Here is a 25,956-nt window from a genome sequence, read left to right as displayed (position 1 = left end):
CATACTCACCAGACATGTCACCCTTTGAGCATGTTTGAGATGCTCTGGATTGACGTGTACAACAGCGTGTTCCAGTTCCTGCCAATATCCAGCAACTTCGCACAGCCATTGAAGAGGAGTGGGACAACATTCCACAGGCCACAATCAATAGCCTGATCAACTATGCGAAGGAGATGTGTCGCGCTGCATGAGGCAAATGGTGGTCACACCAGATATTGACTGGTTTCCCTATCCATGCCCCTACCTTTTATTTTTTAAAGGTATCTGTGACCAACAGATGCATATCTGTATTCCCAGTCATGTGAAATCCATAGATTAGGGCCTAATTCATGTATTTCAATTGACTGATTTCCTTACATGAACTTTTGGAGGCAAAATGTCTGATCTTCTGGAGAAGGAAATGTAAATGTACCATCTGTTCTGTGATCCCACAACAGCCCTGCCTCATCATTGGTCAGAGCCACCGTTATTGAGTCATTAGCCACTGATTCTTAGTTCAACAATGATCCTATCCTGACTGACCCCAAGATCCTGATTGAGAGAACAAATGGGACACGGGTAGTGGCGTTTTGCACCTAGTCCAACTCTATTAAGTGTGTGTGGTCAAATCTGTTCAGAGAAAAAGTAAATCATACATTTGAGAGCAAAAATCATCCATGGTTTCATGTTGTTTTGTTACATAACGAAAAAACACTCAAGGCATGACTTATGAATGTAGGTTCAGAGGAAAAGGGAGGTGATGTGGTCCACCAATGAGATACCTCTGGGCAGGCAGTACACAGACCAATACGTCGTAGTAAGGAACAGGTAGAATGAAGACGGGAAATCTAGAGGGAGTCGGAGAAACTGAATGACTGGAAATTTCCACTTTCCTTGCAAGGCAGGAGTGTGGGTGGGGCTTGAGATGGAATAAGGAGTTATTGTAGAAACACAGGGCACATGGAGTCATTCCCTGTTCTCCTTGCTTCGACTCTGCCATTGAGGTGGGCTGCCATTAACCTTTTTCTCTACCACAATCTCTCTATAGAGCTCACCTTATCTTCAGGCTACTCTTTCTACCTGCCCCAGATGTTTGCACTTAGGGAAGCAGGAAATAACACCAAGAATAGAGTACAATCTGTTTCTTTAAATAGCACTCAGCAGGTAGGTCTATCGGGTTGAAGTTGAATGTTTTTTCTCCACTTGCTCATCCATCCAGTACTTTTGCCTCTCTCCTTTACACTCTGTCCCTTTTCAGTCTCTTCACAAAATCTACTATTTTTGTAGTTGCATAAATAAAAGGTGTCATCCATTCTGCAAACTTTTCCACACAGTACCTGTCCTTTCATTTTAGTCCTCTCTCCTTTAATGCTAATTTGACAAAATGAGAGATTAAATCGATGATTACATGCTTCAATGTTCCTGTCACCTTAAAATGAGCAGGACACCTCCGGGTTGGGGCCAAGAGGCCACATTCCAGGAGGTAGCCAACCATGGGGCTTTGTACATTCACAGGCTGTAAGCATACAGAGAAGACATCATGACAAATTACAGTGGTGAAGGTACGATAGCAATCATAGGTGTTTTCATTGTTGCATGTATTTATGAAAGTGTGCATGACCAACAGCACTGTTGACACTGATAGCAGAGACTGAGCTCCCCCGCTGGCACATTCACTGTCTAGGAACTCTTCAGAGGTTCTGTACACTCTGTCACTGTGTAGAAGTCAACTTACAGTATATGTTGTCCTGATTCTCTATTGGGTCTGCCTGGGACCCCTAGAAAGCCATTCAGAATGTGCAAGACACCACTGTTCAGAAGAATAGAGCCCAGTTAGCCCCTGCCAATTCTTCCAATTATGGGGACCCTTGCCCCTCCTAATCCTGACCTCTGCTCTTTGATGCCCCCCTGCTCTGCTCTCCCCTCAAGCACTGACATTCCATGGAGCAGGTCTTTTGTCCCCCTGTTTTTCAGGTGTGATTGATTGTGAGTAACTCTTTCTTGTGTTTATTCAGATTTTTGGGGGACAATCATGAGCAGAAAACTCTGACGTTGAAAGTTATTTGTTTGTGATGGTGGAGGAGATGCCTGATGGCCAAACGGCTCACTTTTGCCTGTCATTCTAAAACTAAAGATACACTTCTTGAGCACAAAGACTCTATTCTCTCTGCCTGGTCCAGACAGTTATAGAGACTCTCTGTTGCTCCGCAGCCAAAATAATGTTCCATCATAGCTTTCTAAGTCGTGTAGCAACTGTGAGGAAAATACTATCACTGTGTCAGAGTGTAAAATGGAATACTGCCCATGATTCTGAGACCTTCTCCTGCAAACCGTAAAGATGATAGATCATACAACAGTGAACAGCATACAGATGTAGGATATTGCTCTCACTCTCTCTTCAGTTTTTGCTCGAACTCACTCTTTCTAAGTGAACCTCTACCTGTATCAAACAACCCACTACAGGGACCAGCAGGAGGACATTTCTGGAAGAGGTCCAGTATCCATAGAAACATGTTGAGGTGGTAGGCATACGAAAGAGAGAGAAAAAAAACAGGAAATCATCTCACAAACACACTCCCTTCTCTGATTGCTCCCATTTTCCAGTCACAGAGAATGAGTAATGCTTGGACTGACTGCTTTTTTTAGGCAGTTAGACTGCTTCTCTTCTGGATCCGGACTACACAGACTGGGCTCATTAGATTGCAGACGTCTGTTTCAGTGCTCTGCGGTCTCCAAAATGAAAGGACTACTGTAACTGTAGGCCTATATACACTATGTCAGCCTTGAATGCATTTCCTTTGCTGTCTTCTATTGATTTAGTGCATTCATGATCAGGAAATATTGGGAAGTATTTGATTCAACTATTAGTGTAAGTATTTACCAGTTAAAGGTTATTTCTTTATGATGGACAAAATAGTTGTCCTCTTCCCCATGAAAAAACAAGATTCCCAGACACAAAATCCCATGGCTGAGATAACCCACTATGGCACCGACACAGCACTTTGATCTCTCCATGTAATTGTAGCTGTTTGCCACCAGTCATAATTACATTTTAGTCAAATGTGGGATTAATGATTGAATGAGCACTCTGAGGCTTCATCAAATAAAGCTGTTGTATGCTGGTGATCAACATAATATAACCAAACCAGCTAGCCAGCGTATTACTCTTGAGGGTGCCCTAAAAATAAAGCCTGGGCCTTCATTTAACACTTGTTTGATATTCTTCATATATAAAGAGTGCACATGCATTAGTCCCAATAATTTATACCCTGAGAGTAGAAATATCCAAGCTATGGATATGAAAGATGAGTAATGTCAGCAAAAATGCCAATAATCTCATAAATTCTCTCTCTTGTCACTGTTCTATCCTTTTAAAGGTTGTTTCAGCCTAATACAGAAGAGGGATATCCATATACATGAATATATGTTGACCAGGCGGAGTCAAAAGCTTATGTAACAAAAATGCTCTCCATCTAGGACCACCAAGAGGGCTTTGTTATCAAACTTGGCGATCTCTAACATCTCTAGTGTGCACCTGGAGAGAAGCAAATGAAAATAGTCTGCCCAGTGCCCCCTACCGAACTGCGACACAAGCTGTTACAACACAATGTTCAGGTGATCCCCATTTTTGGTGGCCTTTAATCACCTTGAGCTCAGTTAAGCGTGTTCAGTGGGATGGCTCTGGGCACGTGATGCGCCATGTGTACCTCTCCCTGAGGTTTAAACTGTGAGATGAGTGAGAAACGGAACAGAAGGGCTCACCTTAAATTACCCTGGAGAGAGGAATCAGGTGTGATCTGTGATATGGAGTACCACTTTCTAATACTCTGTAGCAGGTGCTCACCCCACCCTCTTAGAGGGGGACAAATGACAAAGACTAATTTCATAATAGTAAGAATTATGAAAACGGTTCTTAATACCATGATACTAATGAATAACATGTATCATATCAGAGGCAAAACTGGAGTTATTGTATTTGAGCATTGATTGTATGTCTGGGTCTGGTTAGAGGGGGTTGACGAGATAATATTCCACAGTGAGTGAGTCGGCATTATACTGGAACAGATGCTCAGTGTAGCTCCATTTGCAATACAATAGCCCCCACACAACATGCTAAATGAAACAGTGGCCATAAACAAAAGACTCCAAAGTGGCTTGGCGTGGTGTGTGTGTGGTTTGTGTGGTGCCTGCATGTGTGTGTAAGCGTGTGTGTGCGTGCATGTGTGCGTTTGAGTGTGCGTGCAGATACACATGCAGACAGCAGATGAACAAAATACAACATGTGATGCTCCTGCCATGACCCTACCCCGACCTTAGACCAAATGATGACTGTGTGAGGGTTCACCAATGCCACACTCAATTATATCTAATTATATTTATAAAAGCATCCAGGTGTTATAAGGAATCAACTTTAGACGTACACTACCAGTCAAAAGTTTGGACACACCTACTCATTCAAGGGTTTTTCTTTATTTTTACTATTTTCTACATTGTAGAATAATAGTGAAGACATCAAAACTATGAAATAACACATATGGAATGATGTAGTAACCAAAAAGGTGTTAAACAAATCAAAATATATTTTATATTTGAGATTCTTCAAATAGCCACCCGTTGCCTTGATGACAGCTTTGCACACTCTTGGCATTCTCTCAACCAGCTTCATGAGGTAGTCACCTGGAATGCATTTCAATTAACAGATGTGCCTTCTTAAAAGTTAATTTGTGGAATTTCTTTCCTTCTTAATGCGTTTGAGCCAATCAGTTGTGTTGTGACAAGGTATACAGAAGATAGCCCTATTTGGTAAAAGACCAAGTCCATATTATAAGCAAAGAGAAACGACAGTGCATCATTACTTTAAGACATGACGGTCAGTCAATACGGAAAATTTCAACTTTGAAAGTGCCGTTGCAAAAACCATCAAGCACTATGATGAAACTGGCTCTCATGAGGACCGCCACAGGAAAGGAAGACCGAGAGTTACCTCTGCTGCAGAGGATAAGTTCATTAGAGTTACAAGCCTCAGAAATTGCAGCCCAAATAAATGCTTCACAGAGTTCAAGTCACAGATACATCTCAACATCAACTGTTCAGAGGGGACTGTGTGAATCAGGCCTTCATGGTCGAATTGCTGCAAAGAAACCACTACTAAAGGACACCAATAAGAAGAAGAGACCTGCTTGGGCCAAGAAACACGAGCAATGGACATTAGACCGGTGAAAAAAGTGGAGATTTTTGGTTCCAACCGCCGTGTCTTTGTGAGAAGCGGTGTGGGTGAACGGATGATCTCCGCATGTGTAGTTCCCACCGTAAAGCATGGAGGAGGAGGTGTTATGGTGTGGGGGCGCTTTGCTGGTGACACTGTCTGTGATTTATTTAGAATTCAAGGCACACTTAACCAGCATGGCTGCCACAGCATTCTGCAGCGATACGCCATCCCATCTGGTTTGGGCTTAGTGGGACTATCATTTGTTTTTCAACAGGACAATGACCCAACACACCTCCAGGCTGTGTAAGGGCTATTTTACCAAGAAGGAGAGTGATGGAGTGCTGCATCAGATGACCTGGCCTCTACAATCCCCCGACCTCAACCCAATTGAGATGGTTTGGGATGAGTCGGATGGCATGGTGAAGGAAATGCAGCCAACAAGTGCTCAGCATATGTGGGAACTCCTTCAAGATTGTTGGAAAAGCATTCCAGGTGAAGCTGGTTGAGAGTGTGCAAAGCTGTCATCAAGGCAAAGGGTGGCTATTTGAAGAATCTCAAATATAAAATATATTTTGATTTGTTTAACACTTTTTTGGTTACTCCGTGATTCCATGTGTTATTTCATAGTTTTGATGTCTTCACTATTATTCTACAATGTAGAAAATAGTAAAAATAAAGAAAAACCCTTGAATGAGTAGGTGTGTCCAAACTTTTGACTGGTACTGTATGTATGATTCACAAAAGGATGAGAGACATACATTAATGGCCACGGGACACAATCTGATCAATGTCATCAAATCTGTTAAGGAAACATTTAGGCCTCTGTTAAGGAAACATCTTTTTTTAATTACCTCAGAGGCTTTGGTAGTGCTAAGTGAGAGAAGTGGCCAACTGTCCATACAAGTGCAGTAATCCAATGTGCCATACAAAGTTTCTCCAGATTCACAAAAAAAAGGAAACCATGCTACTCTCCTCCCCTCACACCTCATTCTCCTTCTCGCCGTCATTGTCTGTCAGACTCAAATCAGACAGCCACACGTTAATTGCTGACCCTACGACCCAAGCCATTGTTCTGCACATGGACTTTCCTGCCATAGAATATGTGGCCCCAAACAGACCACTGATTTCTGACCAGCCATCAGCATGTAGTCCATGACTAGGCATTATGATGATGCATTGCATTATGTTTCAAGAAGTTACTGAACACTGATAAAGTATCGGTGGGACACAGAATCAGAAGTTTTATGAAATATGTTTCTAAACAACTCAGAAAATAACACATAGGCCTAGTTAATCCCATGATTCCCATCTAATAGAAATGTAGATACCAATCATTACTCTGGCCCAAGAATTGCAATGGTTTACATTGACATGGATCACCATTCGTTCTTTACAGTGCAGATATTTCATATTACACAGACACAGTCACAGTCACAGTGAATAAGTGTAGGTAGCTTACTGGCTGTGTGCTTGTAATAGGCTTATATAGGCTAGCTATTGTATTCAAATAGAAAAGCCTACTTCTCATTTTTTCATAGGATGCACTTTGTTCCTGACCTTCATGTTAAAAATAGAGAAGTCTAACTGAGCCAAGAGGTGTGGTTTAGTTAGTAAATGGTTTCACATCATATCATCTTTGTGCTGTAATTTGATACTTAGGCACTGAAGACAAAGGGATAAGCGGCTCTACCAGGGCTTTACACATGCTTCTAGATGGACTAAATCAGGGACAACTTGCTTTGAATACAAATACGTCAAAATGAAGACAAAAAACAACAACAATTGGCAATAGCATTAATGATAAAAATATATAGTTGTTTTTGAATGTAGGCAATGCTTCCAGTCACACAAAGGGACTGCATTCATCAAAGCGCACTTCAAGCACTTACTTGGAATAGGCTATTGCTTACATTAAACACCATTAAAATGTCAAATGTAATTAATGAGAGAATAACAATGTTTATATCACTAAGATACCTTCAATTTAAATCCTTTAATGTTATCACATAAACACTTTGTTCATGCTTTACATCGGAGAGACGCTTTAAATGTTCAACCAATTAGGATAAAGACAGCTGGGAGGAGCTTGGTAGTCAGGCTCAAATTCGGAAGATTGACAACAATCTGTCCAATAAGAACAGCTTAAACATGTTAGATACTTTAGATTGTCCAATTACGTTTTAGATCGAACATCTCCATTCTAACTAATCATCACACTGGTCATCACTCTCTCCTCAGCGTCTCACTCAAACAGGGTTATATCACTGCCATAAACATCAAACAAAGTATTTATTTCGGAAACATATTATACCCTTAAATTAAACTAACTATGGCTGATACCGCAGTTGAGACGACCACAACCACCGAGATTTCAGCAAAGGTGAGTTTGATTCATTTGACTAGCTAACTAAACTACTCTTCTGCTGAGCCTGCGTGAACACCAGCTAGCTAACTTTAGCTGTAATAGCTAGCTACAGTAGCTAACATTAATGTTAGTCACTGTCAATGGCTGAAAAATGTTATGTATTTCTCAAACATTTAGTTAGCTATTTAACTAGTTCAATAACTTCGCTAGCCCCATTACTAGTGCTACATTGATTACTGCATTGTTGGGTTTTGAGCTTGCAAGAAAGGAATTTCACTGTACTTATGCACGTGACATTAACTTCAACTATTGGCGACTTGGCGTGTGACTAATTTTGCTAGCTAGCTAGTTTGACGTTAAATTTGGTAGCTACATTGCAAATGTAACTTATTACTAGTTAGTAAACGTTCGCTAAAAAGCCCCTCAAATCGAATGCGCTCTAGCTACACGGTTGCGCGATGGCGGGAAGTGATCAGGCCTTATACAGCGCGAGAGGAGTGTGCGCTTATCTTGTAGGGAACGGAGATGCAAGTTCCCGATGCCTTCCATTGTGTGCACTTTGGCAGTGGTCGGGCACGCGCCGCCGGTAAACACGGGGGATATGTAGAAAGGTTACTAGAATTTTAACAATATGAATTAAAGATGGCGACGAATATATGGCCACATCGTGGTGGACATGCTTCAATTGTGTCAGTGAGCTAATCAAGGATAACATATATTTTCAGGAGCTCAAAGAGAAGAAAGAGGTTGTCGAGGAGGTGGTAGAGAAGAAGGAGAACGGCAGTGGGGAAGCACCTGGCAATGAAACAGTGAGTTGAAGCTGAAGCTTACGTCCTCTGGAGCCTCATGGCCTTTTGTCTTGGCGCCATCAACATGCAGGTGTCTTCAGACTCCGCCCCCACTACCCCACCCCCACACACTACTCTTTGTTTAGTTTGTGAAATGGCACAAATCTTCCTTAAGACATCTGTTAGCCCTCATTGCATTCCCTTTCCTAACTCTAAGGGGAATTAAGTATAAACTGCAACATGTGCCCTGTTTTAACTCTGAAGCTTGTTGGCTGTAACTCTTGGGTTAACTTTTTCAGAATACTTTTCTGAAATAAATTCCTTATCACTCATGCTTACCATTTACACATTTATGTGAAATATTAAAGTTCCTCAAATTCTTTGGTTTCTTCCCTCCAGCACACAAATGGTGCAGAGAAGACTAATGGTGCAGATGAGAAGACAAATGGTGCAATTAATTCTGAAGTAACGGCAGAGGTTGAAGAGGATGGTAAATTCATGCCCATCTTTGGACTAACAGCTGGATAAAAAAAATTACATGTTTCACGGTTATTTGAAACGTGAGGTGCTTGAAGCCCACGTTTTTGCTTCATGTATGAATTTGATTGCAGGAGAGGGAGAGGATGCAGCTGAGGATGCAGAAGAAGCTGCTGAGGAGGTTGACCACCCTGTGAAGCGCCCAGCTGAGGAGGAGGTACAGTTTTGTCCGATTTTAAAACGGTCTCATAGTAAAAGTTGAGCCATCTTTATTACTGTTTTATATCTGTCCACCAAGTTCTCTCCTCACTTAAAAACTTGTATTTTTGCCCTCAGGAACAAGTGGAAACAAAAAAGCAGAAAACAGAAAACGATGACACAAAGGAAGCTGAAGTGGAGGCCTAGAACGCTCAGTCTGTACTCCTCCGCAGCTCTGTCTACATGCCGTGGTCAACTTCACCTTGTAGAGCTTGTGCTTTATGTATTTTTTACAGATTTTGTTTTCCCCCAAGATATTACATTGCACTGGAGTCCTTAAACATAGTGGCCTCCTCCCTTTTTATAAGATGTTATTTATTGGTTTCTTACAACAACAACAAAAAAGAACTCATGCAAATAGGATCCATGCTGTTTTAACAGTATGTTAGTTTGTATCCTTATGAGTTAAGCACATTCTCTACTTTGTTACTGCTGACCAGTTGATTCAGAGGCAGGCAGCTGCACCCTTCTCCACATTTTCACGGTGACCTCACTCACTAAAGACCAAAGATAAGTTTTAAGCAGGGGCTAATGGACTATTGTTAGCATTATTAGTTCAGGCATTTTTAATACCTTTTGTTAAGTGCTGCTGCTAGTAGTTAATCCTTTGCCTGGCTGATCTGTTAACACAACAATGGCACAAATAAAAGAACACCTCCATGATCAAAGATAGCTTGATCCTTCCGCAATGTTAATTACCCCCTCTTAAATCTTAAGGCTTTGGTCATATGTTTTGTATGCATTTTACACACGTTTGTACCCAAGATACTGTTTGTTTTTTGTTTCATTTTCAGTTATGTTTTGTCTGGGTGACTCAGAAATTGTCTACAATGGTCTTTATCAGAACAACATTCCCACCCTGGTGTTCTTTCTCTTCTAGTGCAGTTATATTTCATGATTGCTATTTGGTTGCTTCGGCCACTGCTTTGTATATTCTGGTTCTTGATGATTAAATAAATCAGTCTTGTCTTTTTAACCATGGTGTTTTGTGTTTGCATTCACTGTAGTTAAATGTACTGGATATTTCACCTCAGTTCTTCAAAGGGTAATTGACACGTTTTATCCTCTTGTTCATTATCTCCACACCATACCAGTGTCTACATATCTGAAAACGGTACGTTTCTATGATCTGCGGTTAAGAAGAAAGGTCCTAAAAAACGCTTCTCTGTGACATCGAAGGGTAGAATTCAAAGTAAAAAATAAACTGTTCAAACCCTGCATCGAGTTTCTATCCATAGGGAGGGTATTTTCTTGCTCCCCACGTCACTGCAAATCTCAGTGTTTTAAAAATCAGTGTTTTAACTTGATGTCATCGAGTCAAATTTGGTAACTTTTTTCTACAAAACAGAAATGCGCTGTTTAACACATATGTAGGCACTGGTATTGTGCTGGAGGTAATGAAAAGGAGGTTAAAGTGGTGGAATTGCCCTTTAAGATGCTGAACAGTGTTATAACCAAATTACAATTGTGACTAACATTAGTGTTAACTGAAATCATCCCTTATTACATTGTTAAAACAGTCCTAGCCATGTACTTGATGTCAGTTGACATAATTTAACATAAGACTGAATATGAATGATTCTGTTTGAGGAACAGGAGTAATTATTGTAATCTTCGGATTTAGGCTTTTTTTTCTCCATAGAACTAAACTGTCTACACATCAATCCATTGAATCCTGACGTGTTGCAGTTTACAGACCCATCTAGTGGTGTAAACTGGTATTGCGGGTCAACTCAGGGTAGGGTTGATTGTTGAAAATTACTATTCTTTGATAGAACCTTTATGACATGGTTATGTGGATGGAGGTTTTCTGATAAGTGACCAGTTATGAAGAATGATTACATATATTTTAATGTGAAATACATAATAGCTGTAAATCTAATATCAAAAAGAAACATTGATCCTAAAGGACACATTATATGCATAATTATCTGCATAGAGAGGAGACCTCCAAGATGTGTGAAGTTCTATGATAGTGAGATTAATAAAAAAGGACAGTAGCCCAACAAGTAAAAATGATAATTTTAATTGAACTCGACCCTGAAGTAAAGTAGCTGTTACAGTAATACAATTAATATTGGAATTAAGGATGAAGACCATCAGAAAACACAGTTTATTGTAAAATACTAGAAATGTTATTTTGTTGAATTGAAGCAAGTTTCAACAGCATGATGATCCATAGAGTTCATGGTTCCTCAAAAGAAACCAGTCAGAAACATGACATCATCATGGCACGTGTCCAGTCTGTTATGGAGGCTTTAGTGGGAGACCCTGATCAACATTCCGCTGAGGCATCACCAGCTCTAGATGACTCATGAAAGTGGGGTGTTTAAAGGTGGTGGGCATTTTAGTGAAACTCACAAATGAAGCTGAACGCAGGCATGAGTTATTGTTACAATTCATTCAAAAATGCCTGGAAACAGTCTCGGTGTCAATTAAGTGATGTTCAAGGCAAGCAATGCCAAGCAAGTTATTTTAGCCTGTCATAGATTTTCTCAATTGAAAAGTAATTATGATTTCACCAATGTTTCAATTGGCTGATTGATGAACATGGAAGATGAAATGTTATTTCAGCTGTTTAGAATGAAATTAATGAATTGAGTGAATAAATGCAGTGTGTGAGGAACTGGATAACTAACCCAAACGTGAGAGGGTCACCAGTGAGCCAGTTTGGGTCGTGTGGTGAAACAAACCTAAACACTAACTAAAGCATGCGCCTTAGCGTGCCAAAAGTCTTCCCTCTCAAAGTGGTCCAGCTCCATCTTTAGCATAGTTCACATGCATCTTCCTGAATTCTTTCTTGCCACCAAAACAACAGATTTGTTGTTCTTCTTTTTTGTTCGGTTTCCGGTGGAATGCCGAATCACACCCCAGTTTCAACTTCTCCTCTTCCTGGTAATGACAAGAATCACTGTCATTACAACAGTCACGCCAGGAGCAAGGCGACAGGTCAGAGTGATGTCCATGGCTTAGTAAAGGGTCCATCTCTGTGTGTATGTTTGTAAACGCATTAGTGAGTGTCAAGTCGAAATGGTAATAAATAATGACCATAATAATCTGAGTGCCTTGTGTGAAAGATGTAAAACCTCATCAGAGGCACAGTTTGGCTCTCTATTATTCACATAGTACAAACTGTACATTGAGTGAGGGCGGTACTATGGCTTGCATGTGTGTGTAAATGTATAGTAAATATGCTACTGTGCTTACATGAATTCAGGGCTTCAAGCAAAGGTCATTGGTGACACATTCAGACAGTCCCTAAGCCTGCTTATAGTGGGATGATAGTGTGCTAACGCAGAGAAACCGGCAGGTAGACATTCCCTCAGACAAAAGACCAAAACAGAAGATGCAAGGCATTGAGGCTACAGCCGCATGCATATATTAGGCGAGGCATAAACAATTAACCCCCTCAAACATAGTTTTAATTCATTCCTGATGTCCTGGGGAATAGGAGCTGTAGGGGTGTAAGTATTTAGGCACACACACGCACACACCCAATCAACATCATAAAAGTGCCGCTTTTTAGTGGAAATGATGGACACACTCTATAACACACTGACACCACAGAACGGTGGCCAATGTCTGTCTGTCGGTCTAAGCTCTAAGAGGAGCTATGCTGAGTAGTGTGAGAGACTACAGTACTGTATGTGCTTTGCAGAGTGACACAGAGTGTGTAGGCTATATGCAGTGTGTGCGTTGTGACAGAAGGCTGCAGTGTGAGTGTGTAGTGCAGTGTGAGAGAAAGGGAGGGGGTCTAAATGTGCACCAGTAGTGGCTGGGTCTCGCATTCGGAAGGCTCACCCTCAGGGGGGGGCAGGTGGTACACCACGCATAGGGAGGAGTACAGACAGCCCACGAATGACATCACGCTGGAAAAGTACATCACTCCCTGGGCCCCGCCCACCAGCGAGGTCAGAGGTCCCATCGCCACAGAGACTATGATCTGAGCTAGGAAGTACTGGCAGCTGAGCAGGGAGATGTCCACCCCCATCCCTCTCCTGGTCCCTTCCTCTGACGAGCCACAGAACTACACACACACAAGAGGAGAGAGACGGCACATGTATGAGTGATACTGTGAACACTTTTACAACAAACACACTTATCCAAATAAATCTATAAAGACACAGAGTACCGTGCTATATCAAAACACTTGACCAATCCTGTATAAAATACTGTCACCAAAAACAAAATTCTGAACATTATATAATATGTTCACATTTATGTGTTGTATTCAGTGTATTCCCATTGATATTCACTAACCTGCGGGCTCTGGTAGTATTCACACAGCAGAGAGTAAGGCAGTGTGCATAGAGAGGAGAAGAGCACCCCGTAGGTGACACAGAGAGACAGCACCACATAGAGGTTGGTGGAGAGCGTAGCAAGGCCTGTGCCAAGGCCAAACGCCAGGTAGGCAAAGAAATAGAGAGAGCGGAGGGAGAAACGCTCCTCCAACTTCTCCAGTATGGCTATGAATAGAAACAAGGAGAGGAAGAAAACAGAAGGGGGAATAACGGTAAAACAACTGTATGTGATAAAGAATCTAAATGATGGATGTTGTGTGAGGTGTGTGTTTGTGTGTTCTACTCCTGTGTTTTTGTGAGTGTCTGGATGTGTGTGTGGAATGTCGAGTGGATTTACACTGCTACCAGACTGAGTCATCTGTTGAACATGCTCAACAGTGACGACGAGGCAGTTAGCCAGAGCCTCCCCCCTTCTGGACTTACGGAGGAGGAAGGTCCCACTGGCCACAGACACTGAGGACAACTTCCTGGGAGAACTGGACACTCGTGCTGCGGTCTGGTAAGGCTGGCCAGACCTCAACGACCTGTGCAACCCGACTGGAGTAGAGCTCAGATGGACATGGACTGACACACAAACTGAACCAGTGACTACCTCTGATGCAGTTGTGGCAGACTCCTGTGTTGTCGTGGAGGCTTCTGTCACCCATGATGGAACATCCTGCATCGAGGATAACTGCAAGCTTTGCAAAGCAATCACTAGCCTGCTATTCAGTGGAGAGGGTGTGTGGTCCAAGTCTGGGTTTAAGGGTATCTTTTCCAAGCTTAAAAGGATAAACATTCACTCGCAACACACCATGGGCCAGAAAAGGTTGAATACACTGGCCATGCTGTCAATCCAGCATGACTTCCGCTGCGTTCAAAACAACTCGGAACTGGGAAATCTCAGACTTCAGTGAGTTCAAGACAACTGGGAAGTCGGAAAAAAACTAGCTCCGACTGGGAAAATAGATTTTGAACGGTCATCCAACTCGGAATTCCAAGTCAGGAACTCTGGCCTCTTTCTAGAGCTCCGACCTGAAGATCACTGACGTCATGATTCAACCTTGTTTTTTCCCCCTAGTTCCCAGTTTTCTTGAAAGCACCATAAATCCAGAGAATGCCAGACTTAGATGACAAAGTTTGATGACAATATTTGCCCACAAGAAGGACCGCCGCGCCACCTTACTGTTCAAGTGAGCACAGCACAACTAGGTGAGTCCAAAAATGTATTGTATGCTGCTGCATAAATAATGTAATAGGCCAGGGAGATATGTATACTGTAGCTAAGAAAGTAATACTAAGTGTATGTTGTGTAGTAAGCTGTTAGTAGCCCATGTGCCTCAACCTAATAATTTGGTCCCTTTCCCCCTCATAACTTAGCCTACTGTTCTGATTTGGTGGTGCACATGTAGCCTATAGCCTGTTTTAGAGAAACGTAATCATCGAATATTGTAAGAGCTTTCATTGTCTGCTTATATGCCCCCTTTATTTATCCTACGGTTCTGACCTGGTGTACAGGGAGAATATTGTAAGAACGGCACGTTATGAATTCTGTCGTGCTGAACAAATAGTTATATTGACTATGTCCGTCCTAGCTCGCTCATTAATGGCTTAAACGAAATTACGGATTGCCTCATATTTGAAAGGCTGGTCATGGCTCACATCAACACCATTATCCCAGAAACCCTAGACCCACTTCAATTTGCATACCACCCCAACAGATCCACAGATGATGCAATCTCTATTGCGCTCCACACTGCCCTTTCACACCTGGACAAAAGGAACACCTATGTGAGAATGCTATTCATTGACTACAGCTCAGCGTTCAACACCATAGTGCCCTCAAAGCTCATCACTAAGCTAAGGACCCTGGGACTAAACACCTCCCTCTAGATCTGGATCCTGGACTTCCTGACGGGCCACCCCCAGGTGGTAAGGGTAGGTAACAACACATCCGCCACGCTGATCCTCAACACGGGGGCCCCTCAGGGGTGCGTGCTCAGTCCCCTCCTGTACTCCCTGTTCACTCATGACTGCATGGCCAGGCACGACTCCAACACCATCATTAAGTTTGCCGATGACACAACAGTGGTAGGCCTGATCAGGCCTGATGACAGACAACGACGAGACAGCCTATAGGGAGGTCAGAGACCTGGACGTGTGGTGCCAGGACAACAACCTCTCCCTCAACGTGATCAAGACAAAGGAGATGATTGTGGACTACAGGAAAAAGAAGAGGACAGAGCACGCCCCCATTCTCATCGACGGGGCTGTAGTGGAGCAGGTTGAGAGCTTCAAGTTCCTTGGTGTCGACATCACCAACAAACTAACATGGCCCAAGCACACCAAGACAGTCGTGAACAGGGCACAACAAAACCTATTCCCCCTAAGGAGACTGAAAAGATTTGGCATGGGTCCTCAGATCCTCAAAAGGTTATACAGCTGCACCATCGAGAGCATCCTGACTGGTTGCATCACTGCCTCGTATGGCAACTGCTCGGCCTCCGACCGCAAGGCACTACAGAGGGTAGTGCGTACGGACCAGTACATCACTGGGGCCAAGCTTCCTGCCATCCAGGACCTCTATACCAGGCGGTGTCAGAGGAAGGCCCTAAAAATTGTCAAAGACTCCAGCCACCCTAGTCGTATACTGTTCTCTCTGCTACCGCACGGCAAGCGGTACCGGAGCACCAAGTCTAGGTCCAAGAGGCTTCTAAACAGCTTCTACCCCCAAGCCATAAGACTCCTGAACATCTAATCAAATGGCTACCCAGACTATTTGCATTGCCCCCCTGCCTCCCTCCTCTTTTACGCTGCTGCTATTCTCTGTATATTATCTATGCATAGTCACTTTAACTCTACCTACATGTACATATTACCTCAATTACCTCGACTAACCGGTGCCCCCGCACATTGACTCGGTACCGGTACCCCCTATATATAGCCTCGCTATAGCTATTTTACTGCTGCTCTTTAATTATTTGTGACTTAAAAAAAAAAAAATGTTTTAGGTATTCTTTCTTAAACCTGCATTGTTGGTTAAGGGCTTGTAAGTAAGAATTTCTTTGTAAGGTCTACTACACCTGTTGTATTCGGCACATGTGACAAATACAATTTGATTTGATCCGCTCGTCGTCCCCTTATGCCATAGTTTGTACATCTCAATTGTCAGTAGAAACCACATTTGTTTAAGCAAGTCAGCCAGATCAGCTATGTTAAAAAAAAAGGTAGTATATGAGGCTGAATTAATAGCCAGGTGTAGCAGTGGTAAGGATTCCCTCCATGGTGCTGAAAAGAAAGCTCTGCTGTTGGGACAGCTTTATGGAGGCCCTAACAGTTTGTGGGCACCATTTGTCACCGTTATAGTGCAATTAATGTATTGTTTAGTGTTGTGTTGTGTAGGTTCTTTGCTGGCATGTATCTAAACATTTTTTTGTTTTGTTTGCCCCACCAACATTTACATTCTAAAATCACCACTGATTTTGATGGGTGTTCATTTAAAAAAAAATGTTTTTACATACGCTCTTATCCAGAGTGACTTACAGTTAGTGAGTGCATACATTTTCATACTGGCCCCCCGTGGGAATCAAACCCACAACCCTGGCGTTGCAACGCGCCATGCTCTACCAACTGAGCTACACGGGACCTTTTGTGGAATTTAAAAAAGGAATCATTTAATACAGTTGAAATGTTTACAAATTAGATGCGCTGAAATTAAAGCAGCTTCCGAAAATGAACACTCAGATTATAGTGAAATTATGTCTGATCTCACAAACAATGTAAAGTATGTATAGATAGGTGTAATCTAGAGCCAAGCCTGTTGATTTTTTATCTGAGGATATTCTGCTATTGAAACCCTTGTTGAATTATGCAACAGAACATGACAACAACAATAATTGATGAGGCAGTTATATGCAAACGCACCCATTGTATTTATGCAAATGAAGCACATATAACTTTCTCTGTTTTAACACAAAATATTTAAATAAATAACTGATACCATTAGAAAATGTATATATGAGTGCATTCTAAGAAAAAAAGTGACAATATTTCAAATTGAAAACCTGAATTCCCACCAAAATCTTACATCTCATTATTTGTCTGTGCCAGTAAAATGTTTTATGTGCTATAATTCAGTCAATATCTGATAGATAAAAAACATTTCAAAAAGTTTGGAGCATCTTCATCAATTGTCCAACTTTTGCATTTATTAGAATCGTTTTTTTCAAACCTTTTAACGATTTTGATGCTATTGTTGTTGTGAGGGAGGCCAGGGGGAGGTGCTGATTTTGGAAGGGGCTAGTCATTTGACTGTTACATGGAGCAGGCCTTTGCTGACAAGCTCCTCAAATACCAGCCCCTCGTATCACACTTGGACAGCCTTGGATACAAGTGCAAGTTAGTATCAATGATATTTGGCAGTCTCTGCAACGTATATAGGCTCACAGTACGTGGCCTCCATATTGCTGGCCTGCCTAAGACTAAAGCAAAGCAACTGGCTAGGTACTGTTTCATCTGTTATAGGCAGCGTAGCTGTTTGGAAAAGAAGGTGCTTTCTGTATCCTTAAGTGTCCATGCACACAAAGACCTTTGAAATGTTTGAATCCTTCTTGAATATAATGTGATTTGTGGATTCAAATAAAGTATTTAAAATGTGTGTGTTTGTGTGTGTGTGTTTTCTTTTAGTGTTTATGAGTGTGTGTGTGTGCAGGACTCACCTGAGTAAAAGGCAGCGCTGAATGCATAGATGCACATGCCCCAGCAGCCCATGCTGACCCCAGCGTTGTAGCGTTGGTAGGCCTCAGAGTCGTGGGGTGCTTTGGGGTCTCCCTCAAACACTACCTCCCCCATGAAGTCAGTGTAGAACAAAAGCATGCCCTCAAAGGACAGCCAACCTACAGGATCAAGACAGGGTGGCAGATAGCTCATATCTACATAGACATACTCACACAGCTTCCACTGGAGTACAGACAGCTGCGGTGACATCATCACTGGTGATTTTAACCTTAGTAGGCATACAGACAATGAAACACAAGCACATGAGTGACATGACTCTCACCCAAAAAATGGTTAGTGCATAGGCTGCGCAGTGACGGAGGCATCCTGTAGATGGCGATACACAGTAGCCTCATTGACATCTGTGAATCTGCTGTCTCCACATTTTCACTCAGGTCACTCTCATAGCGCACCCCATTCAGCAGAATGTTTGCCACCTTTATCACAGGAAGAACAAGAATCAGATACATGAATTATCTCAACATGATAATTTGTTAACAAACTAAATCAGAGGAATTAAACTCCAGGCTGACCTGCTGACTGAAGGTCACCGTTCTTCTGCGGCCATTTTCCAGCCCTCCACTCTGGATCACCATTGGCTCCTCCACTAGCGCAAGGCTCTGAGGGCGCTTCAGGATACCAGCGGACGAACCTCGATGGGACCCTGCCCCCATCTGAGCCGCCCCGCCCTGGGATCCTGCCCCAGCCAGGGCCACTGTCCCAGCCACGGTTAGTGCTCCAGCCTGGGCTACTGCTCCAGACTGTGACCCAGTTCCAGGCTGAGATCCCTGGGGAGGTGGGGTGTCCCCTGGAGGCAGTGGTCGGGCTGCAGTGTCCTGGTCAAGGGGCTGTGGCGATGGCTGTCCGGTGTAGCAGTCGATGAGCACACTGTCAATATAGGATGTTCCCAAGGATGAGGCGAACTCATTGATGCCAGTGAGAGAGTTATCCCGACTGATAAAGCTGCCATATTTAGGAGTAAGGGGGCTGAGGGGTGAGATGGGGCTGGTGAGGCCGGCACAGAGGCGTGCGTTGGCACTACAGGAGTGTGCCATGGGGTTAGGGTTCGAGGGGTGGGGTTCAGAGAACTGGTAGCTATAAAGCCTCTCATCTTCCTCTTCCAATCCCAGGCTTGCCCCCGGTGGGATGGGGGGAGAGGGGGGCAGAGGGAGGCTGGGGCTCTTTAGAGAGTTTTTAGAGTTCTTCTGAGGCTGCGTCTTTGGCAGGGGCCGCTCAGGGATGCTGTTGAGGGTCATGCATGTGGCAATGACCAAAGTGACACTGGTGAACATGTATATGACTCGAAGTTGACCTCCCATTGACCTCCCAAACTCAGTGTGGTCCCAGTTAATTCCACCCACGATGTACCCGAATCCACCACCCAGACCTGCATAGAGAGAGTGGGACATAATCATCATAGAACTGATCATCATGGCAATGACATTTGATTATGCTATCACTCTATCACATCTTAGACGTATTATATATGTTATGTTTAACTCTACATTGTCAGAAGTGTTTTATATGTACATTTTACTGTCTCACCTACCAGTGGTGAGTGTTATAGCCTATGGGTATGTATGACGTTCTCGAACCAGCCAGTAGTGTATAGCGTTCCCTGAATGACCAGTAGTTAGTGTTTACAGTGCTCTCTAACCTGCCAGCAGTGCATGAATATTGAGGCCACGGTCCTGGTCCTCCGGCAGGCACACGTCCATCATGTAGGCGTGGCTGGGATTATCTGCTGAGTCCGCACTGAAGTCCATCAGAACCACTCCACAAATAGTCAGTATGATGCCCCACTTGTGATTGGTTGCTGTGTCTGCCACCGCAGCTCCAATGTCTCGCCCATTCAGCACCAGTGTCAAACCAAGCAGAGCTCCTACAAAGGTAAAACAGAGAACTCCACTTCAGGACTACAATATTAGTTAAAAACATGAACCCATTTTCACCAGAGGAGGGAGAGCCTTGCAAGACAGAATATTCCTTACCAATAGCCAAGGCTAAAATAAACGGTCTCCGACGGCCAAAGCGGGATGTACAACGGTCACTCCAAGCTCCCAGGAGAGGCTGGACCAGGAATCCTTAAAACCATGAGGAGAAAGGAGAAGGATTTAGGGGCATTCAATGGGATATGCTGATGAGAACATCAATATAATCTAACTATACTATTCAAAGCATAGTTATGTACTATCTTTTTCCAATAAAACAGGACTTTCTGTATCTACTTCATCTCTCCCTGCCACTTCATTACCCAATATAGGGCTGATGAACCACACCAGGCTGTAGAACTCATCTGGCAGACCCATCTGTAGCAGGACAGGGGTGACATAGGCCGTCTCCATGGCGTAGCTGAACTCAATGCCAAACAGGACACAGCCATTGAAGAGCAGCTCAGGGAAGGTGCGGCGAGGGGGCAGCTCACTGAGGTCCAGCTGATCTAGGGGGCAGGGGGTGTTGGGCGGAGGGGGCGGGGACGGTCTGATCAGCTTCCGCCGCTTCGGGTGTCTCTGGAAGTTGTTGGCACGGTGACTCAGGAGGCGTGTGGTAGACGATGGGAAGCTGGCGGTCTTGGGCATGGAGCTCCTCCAGAGGCCATCATTAGTGGCACCCAGTGACCTCTCTGATGACCTCCCTCCTGGGCTGGCCAACAGGGGGTCACTGGGGGTGCCCATTCCTGGAGATGACATCACTCTGCTGGGCCCAGTTTACTCTGCACACACTAGGAGATGCTCATTCATAGGTCAAAATGCAATCAGATTAAAGTTTAAAGAGAAATATACAATTTTATGAGGAGGTAGACTGTACAGTAAGGAGGCATGTCAATAACAGACTTGCAGTCATTACATCCATAAAGTATTTAATCATAATTTGGCAAGCTACTTTTAGAGGACACTCAAGGTAAAATCTGCTCATCTGGCTAGTACTGTAAAACAGGAGAGGAAGACGTAGACACCAAGGGAACCGGCGGCAAGGACACTGCCAGCCTATGATGGCACTTTGCTCCTCGTGGGCAAGACGCACTGCAACAAATGCGCATGTTGATGGTGATGTGCGCAAAACCCATGTGCTCGAGTACAGCAGTGTGGTATGCGGCATCGTCTCTCACCGTGGCTGTTTCCGTTTACATTTTTCATGGATGTATTTTGCCCATGTAAAAAGGTAATCGGAAGCGTAGGAGCTATAAAAAGCCATTGGCACAAATCGCCTCAAATAACAAACGTTTTAACATGCTAGGCTACACATTATTTATTTGTGAAACACACGTCTTTAAACATTAAAAAGATGCCAAGCATGAGACTAGGGCTTGATAGGTCTGGTTTGTCATTCAATGTCTATCAATTGTCATCGACGTTATGCTCATTGACTTGAAAACAGTTTTGTTCTCGAGTCAAGGTGATGATTATACAATCGAATTAACACATGGTTTTAGACATGACAAGGCGTGCAAATTGAAACATGAAATAAATTACCTTATCAGGGTTTCTCTGTCATTTATTTCAGCATTCTCTGTTGGTAAACAAGTCAATCATATTTATGCCTTATAATATTTACGTTGGATGAGAGAAATCATGTTTTTTTTCCTTAGATGCAGTCATCTCCCTTCTTTATCCTCCGTCCGGTTTCCTTCCCCCTCTCTTCCCTCTTTCTCTCCCTTCCCTTGTCCCTCACCCGTGACGTCACATCACCCCTCCTGTTCCCTGCGCTTGGTACTTGGTAGACCTGCAGCCTCAGCACCAATACATATTAAGTTTGCGACATACACATTTAAAGGGCCAGTGCAGTCAAAAACATGATTTTCCTGGGTTTTATATATATTTCCACACTATGATGATGCTAATGCCCCTTTAGTGTAAGAGCTGCTTGAAAAGACTGCCTGTTTTGGTGGGATGGAGCTTTGGCCTTCCTGGTGAATAGACCAATAAGAACGAGAGTTCCAAACCTTTCTGACAATAACATCTAGTTGACAGTTTTCCCCTCCCCACTCAGACCACTCCCAGACAGTCCTAGCAAAATGATTGCTTGAGAAATTGCTCTTTGCTAAGAAGCTATTGTTGTTTCTTTTTTTTTACCATTTCAATTTAAAACAATCACAGTAAGGTACTTAATTGTTACCCAGAAATGATATGATATTGAGATAAAAACGGCTGCATTGGACCTTTAAAACTATTGCCAACAACACTGACCAATAGTTAAAAGTAGTATGGAAATGTCAGACAATTTACCATACAAATTAGCCTGGGCTTAGACTACCAAGACAAACATCTGCATTTGGTTTTTGTGTTGTCCAGACAGTTTTACCTAAATATTAGCCCAATACGCAATGAAGTTTCATAGAAATGCTCTCTTGTAGAAGTACAGTTGCCTAGTAGTTTTATTTTCATAAACCATAATGAGCAGCATGAAAGCTGATGACAATACTGTGTCTTCTCCTGTTAACCTTTGATCTCACCAACATTTCATAACATAACACCTGCCACACCTTTGTTAACTGTCGAAGCATGAGGTCTGATAACAACAGCCTCAGACACCGTTTCTATCTACAAGCCATCAGACTGCTGAACACTTGAACTGGACTGACAACCTGCTCTGATTCTCCACAACTTAACACACACGCACTCAACTCACGCTACCACCCACCCACACAGACATCCAACTCAAATCAAATGTTATTTGTCACATGTGCTGAATACAACAGGTGTAGACCTTACCATGAAATGCTTACTTACAATCCCTTAACCAACAATGCCATTCAAGAAATAGAATTAAGAAAATATTTACTAAAGAAAATAAAGTCAAAAAAAATTAAATAAGTAACACAATAAAATAACAATAACGAGGCTATATACAGAGGGTACCGGTACCAAGTCAATGTGCGGGGGTACAGGTTAGTCGAGGTAATTTGTAGATGTAGGTAGGGGTAAAGTTACTATGCATAGGTGGGTGGGGGAGTCTTTGACTATTTTTTGGGCCGTCCGCTGACACTGCTAGTATGTAGGTCCTGGATGGCAGGAAGCTTGGCCCCAGTGACGTACTGGGACGTACGCACTACCCTCTGTAGCGCCTTACAGTCGGAGGCCGAGCAGTTGCTATACCAGGCAGCGATGCAACCGGTCAGGATTGTATAACTTTTTGTGGATCTGGGAACCCATGACAAATCTTTTAATTCTCCTGAGGGGGAAAGGTGTTGTTGTGCCCTATTCACGACTGTCTTGGTGTGTTTGGGCCATGATAGTTTCTTGGTGATGTGGACACCAAGGAACTTGAAACTCTCGACCCGCTTCACTACAGCCCCGTCGATGTGAATGGGGGCATGTTCGGCCCTCCTTTTCCTGTAGTCTACGATCAGCTCCTTTGTCTTGCTCACGTTGCGGGAGAGGTTGTTGACCTGGCACCACACTGCCAGGTCTCTGACCTCCTCCCTATAGGCTGTCTCATCGTTGTCTGTGATCAGGCCTACCACTGTTGTGTTATCAGCAAACTTAATGATGGTGTTGGAGTCGTGCTTGGCCATGCAGTCGTGGGTGAACATGGAGTACAGGAGGGGACTAAGCACGCACCCCTGAGGGGCCCCCGTGTTGAGAATCAGCGTGACAGATGTGTTGTTGCCTACCCTTACCACCTGGGGGCGGCCCGTCAGGAAGTCCAGGATCCAGTTAAAGAGGGAGGTGTTTAGTCCCAGGGTCCTTAGCTTAGTGATGAGCTTTGTGGGCACTATGGTGTTGAACGCTGAGCTGTAGTCAATGAACAGCATTCTCATATAGGTGTTCCTTTTGTCCAGGTGGGAAAGGGCAGTGTGGAGTGCGATTGAGATTGCGTCATCTGTGGATCTGTTGGGGCGGTATACGAATTGGAGTGGGTCTAGGGTTTCCAGAATGATGGTGTTGATGTGAACCATGACCAGCCTTTCAAAGCACTTCGTGGCTACCGACGTGAGTGCTACGGGGCGGTAGTCATTTAGGAAGGTTACCTTTGCTTTCTTGGGCACAGCGACTATGGTGGTCTGCTTGAAACATGTAGGTATTACAGACTCATGTCAACATTCACAAGGCCGCAGGCCAGAAGGATTACCAGGATGTGTACTCAGAGTATGCGCGGACCAACTGGCAAGTGTCTTCACTGACATTTTCAACCTCTCCCTGACACCGGTAAAAGGTCTTATTTCTGGACATTGATAATCAATTCCAGGAGTAGTTAATGCACGTCGCTTGACCCATAAAAAAAATGAAAAAGGATCAAAGTTTATCTGTATTATTGATGTTTGATGATTATTTACCACCCTATGTGAAGTTGGGATATATAAGATACGCCGTAAGAGCGTTCGTGCAAAACCCGATGCAATGCAAGAAGTGTAAAAAGTTTGGCCATGTGTCAAGTGTTTGCAGATGGAAGGAATATGTTATTGAAGAGTCTGTGAATGTAAAATGTTACAACTCTGGTGGGGATCATATTTCCGAATTCCCTGACTGCCCTGTTAGGGTGAAAGAGGTTGAGGTGTCAAGGATCAGGGCTGTACAGCAAATCTCCTATGTGGAGGCGGTGAAGAGCATTGAAGGGGCAAGAGGCCACAGTCTGAAGAAGATATGGTGGTGGATGCACCACAACCAGTTGCAAATGTTATACTTCAATCAAGTGATAAGATCAACAGACGTTTTTGGTATGTTTCAAAAGTGTTACATAAATATTTGTTGGCATTTTATTGCTTTGAAATGTATAGGAATGAAGGATGTAGGTAATGTGTCAGTCTGGTGTAGAAGGATTGTTCTACTCAGTACTGTCTATTATCGATTGCGGTTATAATATCGTTTAGGACCTTGAGCATGGCTGAGGTGCACCCATGACCAGCTCGGAAACCGGATTGAATTTATGTTAACTACATTACTTCAGTTGGCTGCTTTGAGCAAATCCTCAATGTAATATAACCTATTCTAGGAGCCTATTGTGTATGATCTTTCTTAATTGTTCACTTGTTTTTCAACAATGTCAGCTACAGGCAGGGATGACTGGGGCCTTCCGCAAGTAATAAATAATTTGAACATCAGTTATTCCCACTGAAGCCCATGGTAAAGTTAACTACATTACTTGAATGTAATATATCCTATTATGTGAGCCTAGTGTGTATGTATAAACTATGTGGAATAGTTTTGGACCATTTGCTTCCCTGAAAACAGGTCCTGACAGGAGGAGGAGCAATATGAGTATGTCAGAGGCCGTCAAGCTGGCTGGTGATGGTGGAGGCTTTGGTTGTCCACACAGCAAAGAAGCAGGTGCTGACCTTGGTGCCAGTAAGGATGGTCTTCACGGAGGCAATAAGACCCTCCGTCCTTGATATAGAAATCGTTCTACTTCACTGCCTCTTCAATGGTAAGGTCCCTTGCACCATAGGGACACTTGACCACCACTGCTGTGGTGCCCACCAGACCATCCGGTGAGGCACCCAGCATCCCAGACCCGTGACCCAAAGCCCTGACTCCTGCACATCCATCCCTGTAGGTCCTCCACTGACTGTACCTGGTTGGGCGCAGCTGGCTTCCTCCACTCGCATTCCACATCCGTACGGCCGATATTGCGAACCGCCAAAATAGGCTGCATGGCGACACTTATGAGCTCCACGGAGGCATTCACATGTGGTAGAGAGAATCCCCTGGTCACCTATAGAGACCTTGCCAAGAGGAAGAATGTTAAGTGCCACATGCCTTTCAATGCATGACTTTGAACACCTTGAAATGAATTTGTTGTAAGAAATGTGCTATATACTGTAAATAGTTTGATTTCTTTTATGACATTGCACCTGTAGAATATTTAATAAACTGTCATTTTCAC

General features: G+C 43.4%; 2 protein-coding genes across 3 annotated transcripts; one reads left to right on the top strand and one right to left on the bottom strand.

Annotated features, from left to right (window-relative positions):
• Positions 1-7,384: 7,384 nt before the first annotated feature.
• Positions 7,385-10,052, top strand: LOC121578740 (parathymosin). Its single transcript, XM_041893132.2, has 5 exons — positions 7,385-7,568; positions 8,279-8,362; positions 8,741-8,831; positions 8,953-9,035; positions 9,155-10,052. The coding sequence occupies exons 1-5, from the start codon at positions 7,518-7,520 to the stop codon at positions 9,221-9,223; spliced, it is 378 nt and encodes a 125-aa protein (XP_041749066.1). The 5' UTR covers positions 7,385-7,517; the 3' UTR covers positions 9,224-10,052.
• Positions 10,053-11,104: 1,052 nt separating this feature from the next.
• On the bottom strand, positions 11,105-21,948 carry slc45a1 (solute carrier family 45 member 1). Of its 2 annotated transcripts, XM_041892816.1 has the most exons (10): positions 21,606-21,948; positions 20,387-20,854; positions 20,124-20,216; positions 19,790-20,014; positions 18,666-19,519; positions 18,416-18,569; positions 18,075-18,251; positions 13,337-13,542; positions 12,878-13,103; positions 11,105-11,968 (listed from the first exon to the last, which is right to left on the bottom strand). In XM_041892816.1, exons 2-10 carry the CDS (start codon positions 20,820-20,822, stop codon positions 11,940-11,942), a joined length of 2,400 nt encoding a protein of 799 aa, XP_041748750.1. In that variant the 5' UTR covers positions 20,823-20,854; positions 21,606-21,948; the 3' UTR covers positions 11,105-11,939. The 2 variants fall into 2 exon arrangements, with proteins under 2 accessions (XP_041748750.1, XP_041748749.1); XM_041892815.2 differs by having other exon boundaries at positions 11,105-13,103.
• Positions 21,949-25,956: the final 4,008 nt, after the last annotated feature.

This window comes from Coregonus clupeaformis, chromosome 12 (assembly GCF_020615455.1).
Source record: "Coregonus clupeaformis isolate EN_2021a chromosome 12, ASM2061545v1, whole genome shotgun sequence".
Lineage (NCBI taxonomy): Eukaryota > Metazoa > Chordata > Actinopteri > Salmoniformes > Salmonidae > Coregonus > Coregonus clupeaformis.
Note: the sequence above shows the minus strand (reverse complement) of the source record. Positions and strands in the feature narration are given on the sequence as shown.

Bases quoted from the DNA above. Each gene is read 5' to 3' on its own strand.
- LOC121578740 (XM_041893132.2), top strand. From the start codon at position 7,518: ATGGCTGATACCGCAGTTGAGACGACCACAACCACCGAGATTTCAGCA. The intron at 8,832-8,952 runs GTAAATTCATGC...ATTTGATTGCAG, and splicing joins GGCAGAGGTTGAAGAGGATG to GAGAGGGAGAGGATGCAGCT. The intron at 9,036-9,154 runs GTACAGTTTTGT...TTTTGCCCTCAG, and splicing joins AGCGCCCAGCTGAGGAGGAG to GAACAAGTGGAAACAAAAAA.
- slc45a1 (XM_041892815.2), bottom strand. From the start codon at position 20,822: ATGTCATCTCCAGGAATGGGCACCCCCAGTGACCCCCTGTTGGCCAGC. The intron at 20,015-20,123 runs GTAAGGAATATT...TTACCTTTGTAG, and splicing joins TATTTTAGCCTTGGCTATTG to GAGCTCTGCTTGGTTTGACA. The intron at 13,543-18,074 runs GTGAGTCCTGCA...TTCTATTCATAG, and splicing joins CAGCGCTGCCTTTTACTCAG to CCATACTGGAGAAGTTGGAG.